This window comes from Carassius gibelio, chromosome B3 (assembly GCF_023724105.1).
Source record: "Carassius gibelio isolate Cgi1373 ecotype wild population from Czech Republic chromosome B3, carGib1.2-hapl.c, whole genome shotgun sequence".
Lineage (NCBI taxonomy): Eukaryota > Metazoa > Chordata > Actinopteri > Cypriniformes > Cyprinidae > Carassius > Carassius gibelio.
The window spans coordinates 8,779,353-8,797,627 of record NC_068398.1 but is presented as its reverse complement, the minus strand read 5'-3'; the positions used below and the strand labels follow the sequence as shown (position 1 = coordinate 8,797,627).

Below are 18,275 nucleotides of genomic sequence, written 5' to 3'. Positions count from 1 at the left end.
TCTCTTAGCTTGCCTTATAGTTCTCCTCACAACTGCTTAAATAAAACTAGATGATTGTAATTATGCTATTTCTTAAGAAGTTTAAAAGCATTATTCCTATCTCTCACATCTTTAAAACACTTTTCTGTTCACCAAGGAACCGCTTTTCTTATACTTTTCCCATTTTTCTACATTAAATAATTTAGTTAAGGCAAGAATGAAAAAAGTTAAAAGTAATTCTAGTACTCAATTTACACTTGTAGAAATTAAAGTTGGAACTCATAAGTATATTTTACTTGGAACCGTTTGTTAAGTTTAAAATGATTCTTTAAGTAAATATCAAAGTTATGATCCCATATTTCCCATCATGCACTGAGGCATGAATAATTAAAAATGTTAAAAATTTTCACTGTTTTCGAGCTGTATTTACACTGTTTTATGGTTGCTTTGATGTTAGGTTTAGTAAAGTATGGTTTTGTGACATCTGGAGTTAATTTTCTACTCAAAATAACCCTTTCATACTCTTGTTACCATCATTGTGTATGATGTACCAAGTATTGAGGTCTCTGTGGTTAATTAGATAAGAAATTTACTGAATGGACATATTATCTTAAAAGGATAACAGTCTGTCTACATGCTTAAAGATTTGACTTAATTCAGTACTTAAATTTTACTTAAAATAAATGTGTGCAAACCTAGCAAAATAAATAAAAATGAAGTAAACCTTGCTTATTATATTTCTTATTCAGTGCATTAAATTACTGTTACTTAACAGCACACTTTGTTTTTCTTTTTTTACAGCGATGATACATATTTAAGTAAAATTTACAAACCAAGTCAATAAAATTCTGTTTAAAGTTCCTAATAATTATGATTAGGATTTTACTTGTCAAATGTTTGTAAATGAATTAGCCTTTTCTTAGTGAGAATTGTTTCCAAGCTTTTTCAAGTATATCCTACTTCACTTTTTTTTTTTTTTAAGTGTATACTTTTCATTAAGGATATCAAAATCTTGATCTGAATCAATTTCAGCCATTTTTTCCTCACACATTTCCTCAAATTTAGTCCATACCAATACCAATATTCCTTCTCTTTGAGTTACAGTTCTATGCGTCTCAATATCCAATAGTATAAATACTGGGTAGTGATCACTCCCAATGCTAGGTTCCCCCCAAACTTCCCAATTAAACTTACTAGCCAAATTATTTGAAACTATTGTCCAATCCAGCACAGACTCCATTCCTGTGTCCACATCTATCCTTGTTCCCCTCCTATCTCTTAAGCAATTTCTTGTTTAATAAATGTTGCACACCTACCACCAGCCCCTTCTTTCCTATCATGCCGTACTACACCCTCGTATATCAAAATCTAAACAACGTTTCATCCAAGTTTCTTAAACACATATTATATCTGGTTTTATACTTAAATCTTCAATAAAGTGCTTGAATTCATTACCATTTGCTATCAGAGATTTTACATTCCACTGAATTATTGAAATCATCTATATGCATTATCCACATATTTCTTGACTTGATCTTATCTGAAGTTCATCTCTGACTTCTCCCCAGGTCAGGCCTGTCATTCCAAGATACTGCTATAACAACGAACTGAGTCTTCTGTGTTTTAGATTCAATCCCAGCTGTACTATTTATAACTCCTGCAATAAATCGCACTATTTTTTTTATTTTAAATCATCATAAATTCTTCCGGAACTTTGTTTCCTTCAACAGAAACCCCTGCCTGACCTTTTTAGTTTGCTTTTAGTTTGTCCTTTAACCTGTTTTGCTGCCTCTGCATATGTTAGTGTCTTCTCCACCCTCCTTTTCTAAATCTCCATTTCCATTTTCAATACTTCACATCCTCTGAATGCTGCCCAATGTGACTCTCCAAAGTTGCAACACTTTGGTTGTACGCCTTCCTCACATTTGCCATATTCAGTTTCCTCCACACCGAGCACATCTACACTGTTCCCTACAACTTGTAGCAACATGCAGTCTTGTAGCAATTTGCCAATTAAAACATCTGGTATATAACCTTTGGCAATTTAAACTGGTCCTGGTATATCCTCTCTTACAATGTAGCTCATCACACCCATCATTACTCATTTTGGAATTTCATTCTCTTGAAATTACTACAGTTTCAGTGTCTCTTCTGTTTCAATATGCACCTGATTTAATCCTTTGTGCATGTACTATCTTCCCTCCCTTTAAGTTACCTTTAACCTCTTCCATACCTATATTAAGAGGAACACCAATAATGATACCTTTTTGGTCCCTACTTTTACATTTATCTCCAAGTCTGTCTGTGCTGACAACTTAGAATTTAATTTTTTTATTATTTTATGTAGCCTACTTTTAATGGTATTTAATCACTTTGTGATACTGAACATTTTTTTTTAAATCATAATAGGCTTAATTTCCCAATGGCACTTAACTTTAAATACTCCACTATTCATGATAACCCTTTTATTTTAAACTGGATCTTATCTTCATATTAAACAAGACTGTGAATATTGTGGGTTGTTAAAGAGATTATACATATGGCATGTCTGTAAAAACAAATTTTATATCTCTAGTGGAAGTTCAGCATTTAAATCATCAAGAAAACGCAATGCAAATGTGAAGTTGTCATAAAACATAATTTATGCTGCAGTAAATGCAAAATATCTGAAAACATAAGATAATGTAATATTTTAGGTGAGTTTTTAGGATTTTTTTCTTTTCCATTGATATCAATACAAATAGTTAAATGCACTTTGCAGATTATTTACTCCATACTCATATATTTAACATTATGTATTGAAGATGAAATTATATGGCTTAATTTTACATTTTAAATGACACAGTGCCTTTCTAATAGTTTGTATCTGTGTCAATAGGTGTGATCTGACTCTGTACACAGTTACAGTAAGTCCAGCCCATTTTGTCAGTTTCTCCAGCACTCCCCTGTAGAGACACAAACCTATTTTCACAACCTAATTTGTTTGCTTTCCTACTGCAATAATTAAATTCACTTCTATATATACAGTGGTTTCAGGGTCCTCCCAGTTCCTAACACTTACTGACAAGCTGACGAGTAAAGAGAGAATGTGGCCACTCCCTGGACCGCTTTCCCTCTGGGTGAGGTTAGGAGGTGATGACTAATCTGGAGTCCATACGGGGAAAGCAACCGAAAAGCCAAGTCATTTGGAGAGTATGAGAGAGAGAAGTCAATGAGAAGACAACATTTTAAAGGCTGAAGGCATCAAAATCAAGACTGAACATCAATTTAAGCGTCATCATCATGGTAACCCTGAACACTCAATCTCTCACCTCGCCGGTGGGAATAATCCGCCTCTTTGAGTTCACACTAACGCTCATTACCTTCAGCCTGGTGGCTTCTGAAGGCCACGACAGCTCTTCGTTCTGGGCCTGGTGCACGTTCACCTGGTTCTTCTGCTGTTTCATAACCCTCCTCATCATCATCCTGGAGTTCACCAGCCTCAACACCAAGGTGCCCATTTCTTGGGACGACTTCACAACGGCTTTTGCGATGTTGTCCACGCTTATGCTGTTGGCCGCTTCGGTCATCTACCCCACGTTTTACGTGACCTCCAGACATTCGGTCAGGATCGCAGCCACAGTGATCTCCTGTGTGTGCTTCTGCCTGTACTTAGCCGAGGTGGGACTGACCCGAGCCAAACCCGGGGAGGTCAGCGGGTTCCTGTCCACCGTGCCGGGCTTGCTGAAGGTCCTGGAGGCGTTCGTGGCCTGCATCATCTTTATCTCTCTGAATTATACCTTTTATAGCTGGTTCCCTGGGCTCCAGTGGTGTGTGGCCGTCTACTCGTTCTGCTTCATCATCGCTCTCCTCATCATCATCCTCACCATCGGCAAGTTGATGTCTCGAATCCCCATCCCGCTGAACAAATGTCTGATGGGGTACAACATACTGGCGGTTTTAATGTACCTCACGGCCGTGGTGATATGGCCTATCTACAGTTTCCAGAACAATCCAAGACCACCAGGCTGCTTCGCCTGTTACTGGGATAACATGGCTGTTGTGTCCTTCATGACTTGCATCAATCTGATCGTCTACATCGTGGATACGGTTTACTCGGTGCGTCTGGTGTTTGTTTCACCTGCCTAGAATGTCACGATGGTTGTGTGATGAAGTGCGTGTGATGTAAGTTTGAAAATGTAAAATCTATTAAATGTAAATGTAATTAGTTTTTGGCATCAGCTCAGGATGGGAAGTACAGTTGTTATACAGGCAGTTTTAAACATGCACATACTGATTGTGTTATTATATTAATCTTACTGAAAGTTTATTGATGTTAATGCACTCTAAACAATGTTATGAGGCTTTTTTTAAATATTAAAAAAAATATGACAAACACATAATATACAATCATTTAACCATTTTTTTTTTTTTTATGTATCTATTTTGGTTTCACTCACTTGTTCTCTGTCCACTATCAGTGTTTGCAAATAGTGAAACCGCAGAAATAAAAAGATCTTGAGGAGACATCAGTTTCCATGGTTAATGGATTTATAGCATCATAACTCTAACAGTTAGTGTCAGTGTAATATTGATCTTTGATCCTTATTTTGACTCTCATGTAACACATGCTTACAACACGGATACTATTAATGTACTAAAGGTCACGGGGAGTGTTGAGAGATGTTGAAATTCCCAATGAATGTCACCGTTTTCATCCTCAAAAAGCCTCATGAATTTTGTTATCAGTGGTGTTTCAGGACTCCAACCCATGGAAATACACCCACTAACATTGTCCAATTAGTTCCCTGTAGATTGTTTTTTTAGTTTTTAAAAGTTAAACATCTTTTAGTTGATGTTGTTATGTCTATCTAGCATTATATTTTAACCTGGATTTCAACATGAAAATAGCAGCTGGCATTTAAAACAACACAAACAGACTAGATTTGTTCGGTTTAAATGATAAAACACCAGAAGAGGAAATCAAAATGAGATCAAGAAGTAAAGTGACACCTTCTGGTTATCAAATGCTAATTTGATGGCCTCATAACTTTAACGTTTCATGTCATAATTTACCTTTTTTTCATATTTATCACTTATGTTATAAATTTGACTTGTGTCCCCATTTTATTTCAACTTTTTTTCCTAATTTCAACTAACTTTTCATGTCACACTTTTTTACCAAAACAGGGTTAATTATTATTATGGGCTTCAGTATCAAACGAAACTGAAGATATTGAGCAATGAACGTGAAAGCTATAGACAAAGAGTTTTGCAAGATTGTTTGCTCTATCCGTAAAACATTCTTGATCTATATAACCTAGTACTCCACATCATGCTGTTATCAGGACGAGTAAAAGAATAATCCAAACGTTCCTGTGATTAAACCGAAAGGTATCTTGAAGTGGGACTGAAGCCAGTAGGTGGAAGTGATTAGAACGAGCCTGGCTCTAGACCAGAGTCCAGGGTTTGAAATCAGCTCATAGGACAACAGCAGATCAGCAACCAATGAGAACCAAGAGAAAGGTCATAAATGTGATAATCCCGAAAAAGCGTCTGTTCTCCTGTCAACATGATCGAACAGGTTCGCTGCCGCGTGAGAAGGAACTGAAGTTTTACTACAGAGAAGAACTTTTGGCTATTGGTTTTTAAAGAATCCCTGTGGAATAGTGTTTGGAGAAAAACGAGTTTGACTGGATTTGTTATGGATTTGTTGACATTTGTTGCATGGTGAAATTGCACAAAGATCCTCTGAAGAATGTAACCCAGTTTCTAAAAAACAGAAGCATTGGAAATCTGAAAAAAACAAAAAAAAAACAAAGGCTTTGGGATTCCTGAAACAGTTTCATCATGTTGCATGTGGATTTCAGATCACTGATTCAGCCTATTGGCATTGTTCGGATGGTGGCGGTGGTTCTGACATGCATCTGCTTTGCATTGGCGGCATCAGCGGGAATCCCGACTGAAGCCAAGTCCCATTGGGCTTGGTGCATGTTCTGCTGGTGCTTCTGCTGTTTCACAACCCTCCTGATCCTCATTTTGGAGTTTACCAACCTGAACCTGAACAGCAAAGTGCCCATTTCCTGGGAAGACTTCACCATGGCTTTTGCTATGTTGGCTACACTTATGATGTTCACCATTGCGATCATATACCCCACGTTCTTCGCCAGCTCCTCCAAATCCAGGCAGATCGGGGCGTCTGCGGTGTCCTGGTTGTGTTTCGGGCTGTACGCCGCCGAGGTCTGGTTGGTCCACAAAAGGCCTGGTGAAACGAGCGGCTTCCTCACCACCGTTCCCGGTCTCCTCAAGATCCTGGAGACATTCGTCACATGCATCATATTTATGTCTTTGAGCCCCTTCGAATATAGGAAGTCTCCGGGAACAGAGTGGTGTGTGGCCGTCTACTCCTTATGCTTCATTTTTTCACTGCTGATTATTTTCGTCACCATCGCCAAACTGTCTTCCATCTTTCCGTTTTCTTTCGACTATGTGGTCATTAGCTTCAACATCCTGGCTGTGGCTATGTACGCAACTGCTGTTGTTATCTGGCCGCTGTATGTATTTAAAAATAACTCACGTCCAGCAGATTGTAAAAACTGTACGTGGGATGATCTGGTGGTGGTGACCTTCATGACCGTCATTAACTTCTTAGTATACATTGGAGATATGGCCTACTCTGTTAAAATAGTATTCTTTACCCAACATGTGCAAGAGTAACCCATGCCATATCTTTGGTTTAACATAAAAAAATAACGTATGTAACATGAGTAAGGATGTTATTGTATATAGAGTGGATATATTGACGGGATTTCACTATTCAAAGGTAAATGTGGCCGCACCCTATTCAGTCACATTATGTACAGAAGAGAAGAAGAACCTGCTACAACAGTTGCACTATATTTTACAGTGTGTGTACTTACATGTACTTATTGTGTATTTATCCAAGAAAGTTCTAGGAATACAAGGTAACTACATGGAATAGGGTTAGGTTTAGGGGTATGTTCAGTGTTAGCACCTTACATAGGTATTGTAATTACCATAATAAGTACATAGTATGTAGAGTACTGTAAAATAAAGGGCTACCGGTACAACAGGAAGGTATCGATTTTAAGTTACTCCGCAATAATATACTTGACTGTAACTTTGTACAGTGCTTTTTATTTTTTATCTTTTGTTACCAACATGTTAGCAATCTTATTTTTGTCTGTTGTTGTACATTTTCACAGAAAGCCGGAAGGTTGTATGATGTGAAAAATATTGAGAGACAATCAGAAGTTTTTGAGATTTTGTAGCTGGTTTTAATCTAAAGCCAGCGTAAGTAGTGTCACAGAAAATGAAGAAATGGTTGAAGTTTACCCTGTTGATTTTAAGATGAAAAGATATATATATATAAAAAATGAAAACATATTTTTAACTTGTCTCTGTTTTATTTGTCATAATATGGATGCATTTTTATGGTAACATTTTTTTATTATTATTAATTAACATATCTTATTGACTGACCTTGTCCATTAACTTTGACATTATGTGGCTTTTTAATGTTGGCTGAAGAATCTAAATCTAAAGGTAATCTAATATATAAATATATTTTGAATTAATTCTACAAACTTTAAAGCAGAAAACATTTTTTTTATATATAAAACAATTTGTATTATATATTTTTTTATCTTACAGGTCACCCATTTGTTTGCCATACATTCTTGTAATATGAAAGCAATGTGTTTTTCTCCATGAGTACACAGGTGTAAAATTAAAACCACTATGATCCTTGGAAGAGAGTTCGTTTTTACTAATGTCAGTGAGAAAGTACAATAAAAAATACATAAATATGAGCACAAATAAAGCCAGAGTAACATGAAACACAGAGGTTCAAATTGCTCCAAATTCATCCATTAGTTAATATGGAACATAAATACTTTTTTTTTTTTTATCCATAAAATATTTGACCATTCACTGTTCAAAAATCTTAACATTGACATAAAGCTCAGACCAACAAAAAACTGAAATGAAACTGTAGAAAACAGATGACTGAATGCTCCATATTGAGTATGTATTTGAAATGTTTTTGAAATGCAAAACTGCAAAGTTAAAACATTCTTATTTCCAAATAGAAAATAGAAATAGATCCTAATGCAGAGTGCAAACCGAAACATACAGACTAATGACTAATGTAATGACAAAATTTTCTGCTCTTGAAGCTGACAATGGCTTTGATGAAGAACTCGTACCAGAAGAAGGTACTCGTACCCTTAAAGAAACTCCAGGCCCTTCCTCTCTGACGATCCTCACCAGGCTTTCAGCAAATGAGTATTCTTTTGTAAAACTATTTTATAGTTTAATTTATAACTAAAACTATATAAATAAAACACTAAATATTAGATGAAACACTTAAAATGTTTTGACAAATTGAAATCAGTATATGTTTATTAAAATGACTAAAACAAAAACTGAAATAAAAATGAATTAGAAATTGAATAAAACAAATAAAATAACTAAAAATGACACAAGCACATACCAAAATTACAAAAACTAAAAATAAAGAAATATATACAAGCAATTCAAAATTTACAAATAAAACACTGAAATGAAAATAAACGAAAGCTCAATTAAAAAATAAAACAAATAGAAAATGACAGATGTACATAATAAAATCATTAAAATATTTTTAAGTTAAAATAAAAAACAATTAGAAATATGAATAACTACTATAGTAGTATATGAATAATACTAAAATCAGGACAAAATGTATATTTATTTCCACAGAATAGAATAGAATATTTTTGCAACAAAATTGTAGCAGAACAGAACAGAAGAGAAACGTTTTCTACCCTTAAAATTGGATCAGTTTTCAAGATCTCAAGATCATTTTAAGGTCAAAAACATTTTTTATGTGGCTTAATAATTAAGCAAGAAGATTATTCTGGCCTCATGAAAATGTTACATAAATTATAATACATTATTTATCTTCACATACCTGAACTGCCCCATAACACAAAGACAGTAGCTGGGCAGGACTGTGACCTTTCCAGAAAGCAGGAAGTCCTTCTTCAGTAATAAACCCCAGTACTTCCCCTGATGACTCCTCCAGGACACCTGCTCCACCTGTAACTGCAACATGCATAAAACCTGATGTGAATGTGAAGATTTGAAAAAGTGTAACACACTGCCACCTAGAGGCATGTCCCTCGGTTGCTACAGCAGAGAAACTACAAAACAAACGAAGCACAAAAACAGTTTGCATTTACAACCAGTTTAAAGCAAATGCACAGGCCTCTTTGAAGTGAGCATGCGCAGTGCAGCCGTGGGTTAGGGAATGGTGCTAAAAGCCCACAGGAAAACGTGACTCATGTTTCAAGCACAAGGATGCTTATGCAAACCAGATGTACTAGAACCGGGACTATGGTGTCAGCTATGGATGAAAACAGTTTTAGTTGAATGTGTTAATATTTGTTTTCATTTTATTGATATGTACAGAAAAACAGTTAGGAAGCTCAAGAGACCTTTGGCTCAGTGAAATGGAAGTTATTTCCTGAAATCTGATTTTGATAATATCCAGAGGGCTGATGAGGGCACAGGTGTACTTACCTGTGGCTGACCCGGCCAGAGCAGCTTCCTCTCGGGACAGAGCCTCGAGAGCTGGATCATCATTCCTGCTCAGATCAGATGACAGAAACACAGCCACCGCCTGTGCAAATACTATTAATAATTATTATAAAACTTTGAGTGGGATACATTTAAATAATGAAAGGAAGAAAAAAAAAAGTCAAATTATAATATATAAAAAATCTATATGATTGTGTGCATGGATGAACAGTACAGATAAATAAAACAAATAATAAAAATAATGAAAAATCTAAATAAAATATAAGATATTGAAAAAAAAAATTGGTTACTCTTTATGTCATTGTAACAGTGCAATTATAAATGTACTGAAAATTATTAAATACATGTATTTACTTGCATGTAATTATGCATTTTTTTGTTATTATAATAGAAAGGACATAAATAAAGTACAATTTTAAAATAAAGTTTACCATTAATTAAAATGTAGTACTTTCAAAATATAAACACATGCATGTTAAATTTAAAGTTACACTATCTGAACCACTCTCTTCTGGGTCTCTCTGTCCTACCCAATCCTAGAGCTCGACCAGAGGCCCCTGGAGTGCACCATACGACCTGGCGAGGTGAGGTTTAACCCATTTACACACTTAAATATTGGGCATAAACTGTCAAGAGTAATGTCAAAATCATGTGTTCCAGAGATAAAACTGCATGGTTGTTGATGGGATGCAACTCTAAATCTGGACACCAGCATCTTCATTTCAGCATTTCTGGGGTGAAGACTGATATGGTGGACACACACCATGTGCATTTGACTTGAAGGACCGGACTAAGATTTGGTGTTCAGAGGACCAAATTAGAGGAGTTTTACTCAGTTTGAGCAAAACAGAAGCCAAGCCATTCACCCATTAACTTGAGCAATGTTATTTAATAGAAGCTGCTTTTTATTGCGAGATTGAGGTCATTTTTGTCTCACAAAATTCTGTTGTTAAAACATATAAAACATATGCTTTGTTAGGTTTTATTGTTGGGTTTTTGAACATTGAATTTGAAAGATGCATTGAACTAAACAGATAATCAATTCAAGTAAGCTGGATATCTTTAATACATCCGTTATATGTGCGTCTTACTCATTCAGATTCACAAACATACATTTTTATTATACCAAAAAATTCTGGTAACAGGTAAAAAGAACATAACAGAAACATTGAGGAAATCAGTTGGTTAAACTGTCCAGTTTCACATTAGATTGAGGGCACTGAATTATGTAGGTAATTAATGAAATAACTGGACCCTTTAGATTTTTTTTACTTTTTGGGTTACACATTTCAACAAGTTAGATTTGTATATATATAGGGAGTATGTTTTTTTTTTTTTATCCAGGATGGAATTAATGAATAGAATTCAATTTAATGAGAATAACACATATGTATTGGCAGTAATTTGCCTTTTTGGTGATCCAAGTCCAAAGAGAGAAAGAAATTGTAATTAAAAAAAATCTTTAATGATCCCAGCAGAAGACAGTCCTCCAGATGATGTCACTTCCTCCAGACCTGCTGTCCAGCAATGTAGGTTTCCCTGACTGTCAGTGTGTCATCGAGCACTACAAAATCTACAAAACAAAATGCATAACTGTGCATTTCACATAAAAAACACTTTATTGTGAACACATCATCTATCCAATGGATAATAAAAAAAAAAAAAAATTACCACTAATTTTACATTTAAATACAAAAAAGTTATTTTAATCCTCATATATTCTAGAATATGTAGTACAGGTGCTGGTGATATAATTAGAATATCATCAAAAAGTTTATTTCACTAATTCCATTCAATAAGTGACACTTGTATATTAGAATATTGTGAAAAGGTTCAATATTGAAGACACCTGGTGCTACACTCTAATCAGCTAATTAACTCAAAACACCTGCAAAGGCCTTTAAATGGACTCTCAGTCTAGTTCTGTAGGCTACACCATCATGGGGAAGACTGCTGACTTGACAGTTGTCCAAAAGACGACCATTGACACCTTGCACAAGGAGGGCAAGACACAAAAGGTCATTGCAAAAGAGGCTGGCTGTTCACAGAGCTCTGGTCCAAGCACATTAATAGAGGGGTGAAGGGAAGGAAAAGATGTGGTAGAAAAAAAGTGTACAAGCAGTAGGGATAACCACACACTGGAGAGGATTCTGAAACAAAACCAATTCAAAAATGTGGGGGAGATTCACAAAGAGTGGACTGCAGCTGGAGTCAGTGCTTCAAGAACCACTACACACAGACGTATGCAAGACATGGGTTTCAGCTGTTGCATTCCTTGTGTCAAGCCACTCTTGAACAACAGACAGCGTCAGAAGCATCTCTCCTGGGCTAAAGACAAAAAAGACTGGACTGCTGCTGAGTGGTCCAAAGTTATGTTCTCTGGTGAAAGTAAATTTTGCATTTCCTTTGGTAATCAGGGTCCCAGAGTCTGGAGGAAGAGAGGAGAGGCACACAATCCACGTTGCCTGAGGTTCAGTGTAAAGTTTCCACAGTCAGTGATGGTTTGGGGTGCCATGTCATCTGCTGGTGTTGGTCCACTCCGTTTTCCGAGGTCCAAGGTCAACACAGCCTTATACCAGGAAGTTTTAGAGCACTTCCTGCTTCCTGCTGCTGACCAACTTTATGGAGATGCAGATTTCATTTTCCAACAGGACTTGGCACCTGCACACAGTGCCAAAGCTACCAGTACATGGTTTAAGGACCATGGTATCACTGTTCTTAATTGGCCCGCAAACTCGCCTGATCTTAACTCCATAGAATATCTATGGGGTATTGGGAAGAGAAAGATGCTATATGTCAGACCCAAGAATGCAGAAGAGCTGAAGGCCACTATCAGAACAACCTGGGCTCTCATAACACCTGAGCAGTGCCACAGACTGATCAACTCCACCCCACGCCTCATTGCTGCAGTAATTCAGGCAAAAGGAGTATTGATTGCTGTACATGCTCATACTTTTCAGTTTACCAAGATTTCTAAAAATCCTTTCTTTGTATTGGTCTTAAGTTATATTCAAATTTTCCGAGATACTGAATTTGTGCGTTTCCTTAGTTGTCAGTTATAATTAGGGATGCACCGAAATTTCGGCCACCGAAAATTTTCGGCCGAAAATGGCCTTTTCGGTTTTCGGCCGATAGACTTTTATCACCGAAACAACACGGCCGAAATGTTGTGATGACGCAAACAGAAACCGCGACCTGCACGTGCACCTGCATAGCAAAGACCACGAGCTCCCCGCGACATTCACTTAACACCAGTGAGAACAGTCTCTCTCTTCGTATTCCTTTATTCGCAGCACTAAAACGTCTCCTAACAAAGAGATTAAGACGGACCACGAAGTAAAAACAAAGAAAAGTACAGTCTTATAGAGTCTCTTAGCACACGTCTCACTGAGATCTTTTCGGATCCTCTGCACTTAATCGCGAATGTGCTTGATCCGCGTTATAATGACCATTACTTGGATGCGGAAATAAGGCAGCGCGCACGAGAAATGATCCAGGCCGCGCTGGATGCAGAGTACCCGCGTTAGAGGTGTGCGATACCGCTAGATTTGGTATCGATCCGATACCAAGTAAATACAGGGCCAGTATCGCCGATACCGATACCAATACCAATACTTTTTAATAATTAAGGTGGATGCGTCTTCAACCTAAATCTAAATGAATTTTCATGACTTTTAATTGTTTTTGTGATTTGCATTTTGGGTTATTAATCAGTACTACAAAAGCTTTTGTTCAGAAACAACTTTTGGTCACTTCTGTTTTATTTAAATAAACGAAGTTACAAAATTATTACTTCACAAATATAAAAAAAAAATGTAAAAACAAATTTATAAATTTGTAAAAACAAACTCTTTTCAAGTAGCATGTTAATAAAAAAAATTTTCTCCTCTTTAGTGCACTTCTTTTCAGGATTTTTTTCTAAAATAAAGTCACAAAGTTTTACTTCACAATGTAAAACAAATTCTTCTTGTACAAAATTCCTGAAGCCGACATCTTCCACTATGGAAAGAGGCTGCAGGTCCTTCACAATCATTTCTGATAGGCGCCTTGTAATATCCACTGCTCTTGGAGAATCAGCTATTGATAAAATAATAAATAATAAAAATAATTAAGTCTGGTGCACATCTATGTGTAGTTTAAATATAGAAACTAGTATCACTTTCACAGCTAACACAAAAAGGGTAGATCGGCCTGAAAATACAGCCATACAACGCTCCTCTTTCTCTCCGCCTCTGACTGACTGCTGTTAGAAATGTGCGGCTGAGCGGTGCGCGCGCCTGACTGCTGTGGTGGTAGCCATAGACAGTAAAAGAAAGTAGCGCTAGTGGTGAGTCACGTGACGGTACAACACAGGAGAGGGGGAGGAGAGCAGTGTCGAGCACGAGCAGCACTCTTGAGAGCTTGCTCTGCTCTGTGACAGTAGCAGCATTTTGACAAACACGGCCAGGTCGCAAAACGAGAGAAACTGAAACTTAAGTATCGATATTTTCCCGTTGGTATCGATCAATACCGATACCAACGTTGGTATCGATATTATCGATATTAGTATCGATCTGCCCACCTCTAACCCGCGTGGAGACGGAGAAGCGCCAAGCGCAGGAGACAGATCAGAGCGCAGAAAAGACTCGTCTCTGCACCAGATGAGTGGCATGCACCATCGTTGTCTGATATGTTCAGTGGAATTCTGCAAGAAAGTGCCTCAAATAATAATAATACGTTGGCTATTTTGTTCTTATACACACACACAAACATATATACATACATAATATCAGATTGTAGCCATATTTATGCTAGATTTTCTGCTAGATGTCTGCTTTAATTTGATAAAAATGTTTATTTATGCCCTGGCCCTATTTAAATACACTCTCTCACATATTTCTCAAATGTCAGGCAGATGACAAGCTCAACTGCTCAACAGCTAGATGGTTATCTGTCTGAAGTCCCCATCCGCAGAAGTGATAACAGTCTTGCCAACTGGAGAAGTAATGCACTTTCTAGTCCTACAGAGAACAATTTCAAATGCACTTCACCTAAATGCACTTTGTTTTTATGAGAGAACTGTTCATTTTAAAACCTTTCTGCAGGCCAGTAGGCCTGTACATTATTATTAAATATACACATGAGTGGGATAAATTTTTAGTTTGAATTTTATTTTATACTGTGCATTGTTGCAATGTGCTTAATAAATATTTACATCATTTGTAATTATGTATTTTTATGTTTTTTTTTTTTTAATAAGTTATGTAATTGTAATTATCTTTGAAACTTTAATATTAATTTATGCAATTGCAATGTCTTAATTTTAGTAAAGTTAGTACACGGTCATAGCAATAAATGCAATGGTACTAATAATTGGCATAATTTATTTCGGTGTTTCGGTTTCGGTTTTCGGCCTTGGTTTTCTCTTTTTCGGTTTTCGGTTTCGGCCAAGAATTTTCATTTCGGTGCATCCCTAGTTATAATCATCAAAATTAAAAGATTTGAAATATATCAGTCTGTGTGTAATGAATGATTATAATATAAATTTTTCACTTTTTGAATGGAATTAGTGAAATAAATCAACTTTTTGATGATATTCTAATTATATGACCAGCATATGTATATTCTTCTCCAACAAAGAGGAACACATTTGATGACATAAGGAAATCAGAGTAAAAGGGGAAATGCTGTAATATGCAACTAACACAAGATTTTTTGAATATTGTGTATGAGGTTAATGGAGTAATTCACCTAAAAATGTACTCACCCTCAGGTCACCGAAGATGTAAAGGATTTTAATATTTAACCAGAACAGATTTGGAGGAAGATTTAGCATTACATCACTTGCTCAGCAATGGATCTTCTACAGTAAATGGGTGCCATCGGAATGATTAAAACATCACAATAATCAACAAGTAATCCACACCACTCCGGTCCATTGGTCAATGTCTGGTGTAGTGAAAATCTGTGATGGTAAGAAACAAATCCATCATGTTTGGATTGTCGTTGTGATGGCACCCATTCAAGCAGAGGATCCTTTGGTGAGCAAGTGATGTAATGCTAAATTTCTCCAAATCTGTTCTGAGGGAGAAAAAATTAATCTACATCTTGAGTGCTACAGGGTGAGTAGATTTTCAACAAATTGTCATTTTTGAGTGAATTATTCCTTTAAGAAGCAACAGTCAATAAAACAATAAAATAAATAAAATAAAATTTAAAATAAGTCCCCAAAAAAATCATTTATACCTGCATCAGTGCCATACTCCAGCGTTCCCTTCCTGTGACTGATGCCCAGCATCTGAGCAGGATGCAGCGATGCAGCTTCTAATGCAGCTTCTACTGTACAACCTACAAACACACACACACACACACACACACACATAAAACTTCTATGATGGACACACATTGTCCTATAATGGAATAACCTCCAGCCAGTTCCTCTTGGTACATCAGACACACTTGACACACACTGACCTGATGCCTCTCTGAAGTGTCTCACACACATGTCCATGGTCGCAATGCTGCCACTCAAAGTTTTAGTGCCTGAAATCAAGAATGAATGAATAAAAACATGCTATGCTATTGTATAGAACCACAAATCTGTGTAAACAAGGACCAACAGATCCAGGAACAGCTTTTTCCCTACAGCTGTCTCCTTACTGAACTCTGCCCTTGTGGAGTCCCACAAGGCTCAATTATTGCACCGCTCTTGTTTAGCCTGTATATGCTTCCACTAAGTCAAATAATGAGAAGGAACCAATTTCCCGAATTACCAAATCACAGCTATGCTGATGAGACCCAGATTAACCTAGCCTTATCTCCAAATGACTTCAGCCCCATTGACTCCCTCTGCCAATGTATTGATGAAATTAATAGTTGGATTTGCCAGAACTTTCTTATAAACAAGGAAAAAACATAAGTCATTGCATTTGGAAACAAAGATTAAGTTTTCAAGGTGAATGCATACCTTGACTCTAGGAGTCAAACAACTAAAAATCAAGTCAGGAAACTTGGTCTGATTCTGGAGACAGACCTTTGTTTCAGTAGTCATGTCAAAGCAGTAACTAAATCAGCATACCGTATTTTCCGGACTATAAGTCGCACTTTTTTTCATAGTTTGGCTGGGGCTGCGACTTATAGTCAGGTGCGACTTATTTATCAAAATTAATTTGACATGAACCAAGTGAAATGACATTACCATCTACAGTCGCGAGAGGGCGCTCTATGTTTTCAAGGGACAGGCTACAGGAGCACTGAGCAGCATATAGCACCCTCTCGCGGCTGTAGATGGTAATGTTTTCTCTTGCTTCTTGGTTCTAAATAAATGCGACTTGTAGTCCAGTGCGACTTACATATGTTTTTTTTCCTCATCATGACGTATTTTTGGACTGATGCGACTTATACTCAGGTGCGACTTATAGTCTGAAAAATACGGTACTATCAATAAAAAAAAAAAATGTAAGAATTAAAAGTTTTGTTTCCAGCCAAGGCTTGGAGAAACTTGTTCATGCCTTTATCACCAGTAGGGTGGACTATTGTAATGGACTCCTCATCGTCCTTCCCAAAAACTAACCAGAACCAGAAAATCTGAGCATATCACACCAGTCCTCAGGTCCTTACACTGGCTTCCAGTTACATTTAGGATTGATTTTAAAGTACTTTTACTCGTATATAAGTCACTAAATGACCTAGGACCGAAATATATTTCAGATATGTTCACTGAATATAAACCTAACAGACCACTCAGATCATTAGGGTCGAGTCAATTAGAAATACCAAGGGTTCAAACAAAACAAGGCGAGTCTGCCTTTAGTTACTATGCTTCCCGCAGTTGGAATCAGCTTCCAGAAGAGATCAGATGTGCTAAAACATTAGTCACATTACTCATGCATTTATTGAATTAGCACCGTGTAATGTCCGAACTGATTGCACTGTATTTTACGTATTCACTGTATTTTATGTAAAATCTTTTTCTATTTCTAACGGTTTTAAATTCATTTTAAATAAGTAAATCATTTTCAAAGTTTTAAAATTGCTTGTTTTATTTTTGTTCTTCATGATTATTTTACTTTCTTTTACGTAAAGCACTTTTAATTACCATTGTGTTCGAAATTGTGCTATATATTATAAACTTGCCTTGCCTTGCCTTGCCTAGATGCTTAACTGCATTTCATTGCCCTGTATCTTACATGTGCAATGACAATAAAGTTTAATCTAATCTAATATAATCTAATCTAATCAAATTGAACAAAATTGACAGTAAAGACCTTTATGATGTTATAAAAAGATTTTCTATTTCAAATGAATGCCGTTCTTTGGAGCTTTATATTTATCAAAGAGTATAGCAAAGGATCATGTGACACTGAACAGTAATAAATTACATTTTAAAATATATTCATTAAAAATATATGTTATTTTTATTTATTACTGTAACTCTGCACCTTATTGTTCAGTTGTTTAAATAACAAAATATTTAAACAATTAGACTAAATAATTAAAAAAAATACTCTAAAACAACCATACAATCAGCAACAGTTTAATTACAAAACAATCAACTCAAACCTTTCGGTATGGTTTGAAATTACTTTCACTTTCTAAACTGACTTTACAGGTACATCTCAAAATTATCAGAATATCATGGATAAGTCCTTTATTTTTTCTGTATATTTTAAAGTTCGTTCTTATATTCTAGATTCATAGCACACAAACTGAAATATTTCAAGAGTTTTTTGTTT

At 36.2% G+C, this 18,275-nt stretch overlaps 4 protein-coding genes across 14 annotated transcripts in view; 2 read left to right on the top strand and 2 right to left on the bottom strand.

The window, feature by feature from the left end:
• LOC127952811 (Fc receptor-like protein 5) overlaps window positions 1-18,275 on the bottom strand; it is a 140,874-nt gene that overhangs the window by 77,127 nt on the left and 45,472 nt on the right. The window lies entirely within an intron of this gene.
• LOC127952839 (myeloid-associated differentiation marker homolog) lies at window positions 3,137-4,478 on the top strand. The gene has a single exon (XM_052551684.1). It carries the CDS (start codon window positions 3,262-3,264, stop codon window positions 4,105-4,107), a length of 846 nt encoding a protein of 281 aa, XP_052407644.1. The 5' UTR covers window positions 3,137-3,261; the 3' UTR covers window positions 4,108-4,478.
• On the top strand, window positions 5,530-7,732 carry LOC127952838 (myeloid-associated differentiation marker-like). Its single transcript, XM_052551683.1, has one exon. It carries the CDS (start codon window positions 5,809-5,811, stop codon window positions 6,673-6,675), a length of 867 nt encoding a protein of 288 aa, XP_052407643.1. The 5' UTR covers window positions 5,530-5,808; the 3' UTR covers window positions 6,676-7,732.
• LOC127952830 (N-acetylglucosamine-6-phosphate deacetylase) overlaps window positions 10,604-18,275 on the bottom strand; it is a 154,202-nt gene continuing 146,530 nt past the window's right edge. For all 5 annotated transcript variants that reach the window (XM_052551667.1, XM_052551663.1, XM_052551666.1 and 2 more), the window contains exons 10-12: window positions 16,015-16,083; window positions 15,787-15,888; window positions 10,604-11,134 (exon numbers count right to left, since the gene is read on the bottom strand). In XM_052551667.1, the coding sequence (XP_052407627.1) occupies window positions 11,061-11,134; window positions 15,787-15,888; window positions 16,015-16,083 (245 nt within the window). In that variant the 3' untranslated portion in view covers window positions 10,604-11,060. The remainder of the gene's footprint in view (window positions 11,135-15,786; window positions 15,889-16,014; window positions 16,084-18,275) is intronic.

What these genes read in the sequence shown, in the direction of transcription:
- LOC127952839 (XM_052551684.1), top strand. Translation starts at nt 3,262, where the DNA reads ATGGTAACCCTGAACACTCAATCTCTCACCTCGCCGGTGGGAATAATC.
- LOC127952838 (XM_052551683.1), top strand. Translation starts at nt 5,809, where the DNA reads ATGTTGCATGTGGATTTCAGATCACTGATTCAGCCTATTGGCATTGTT.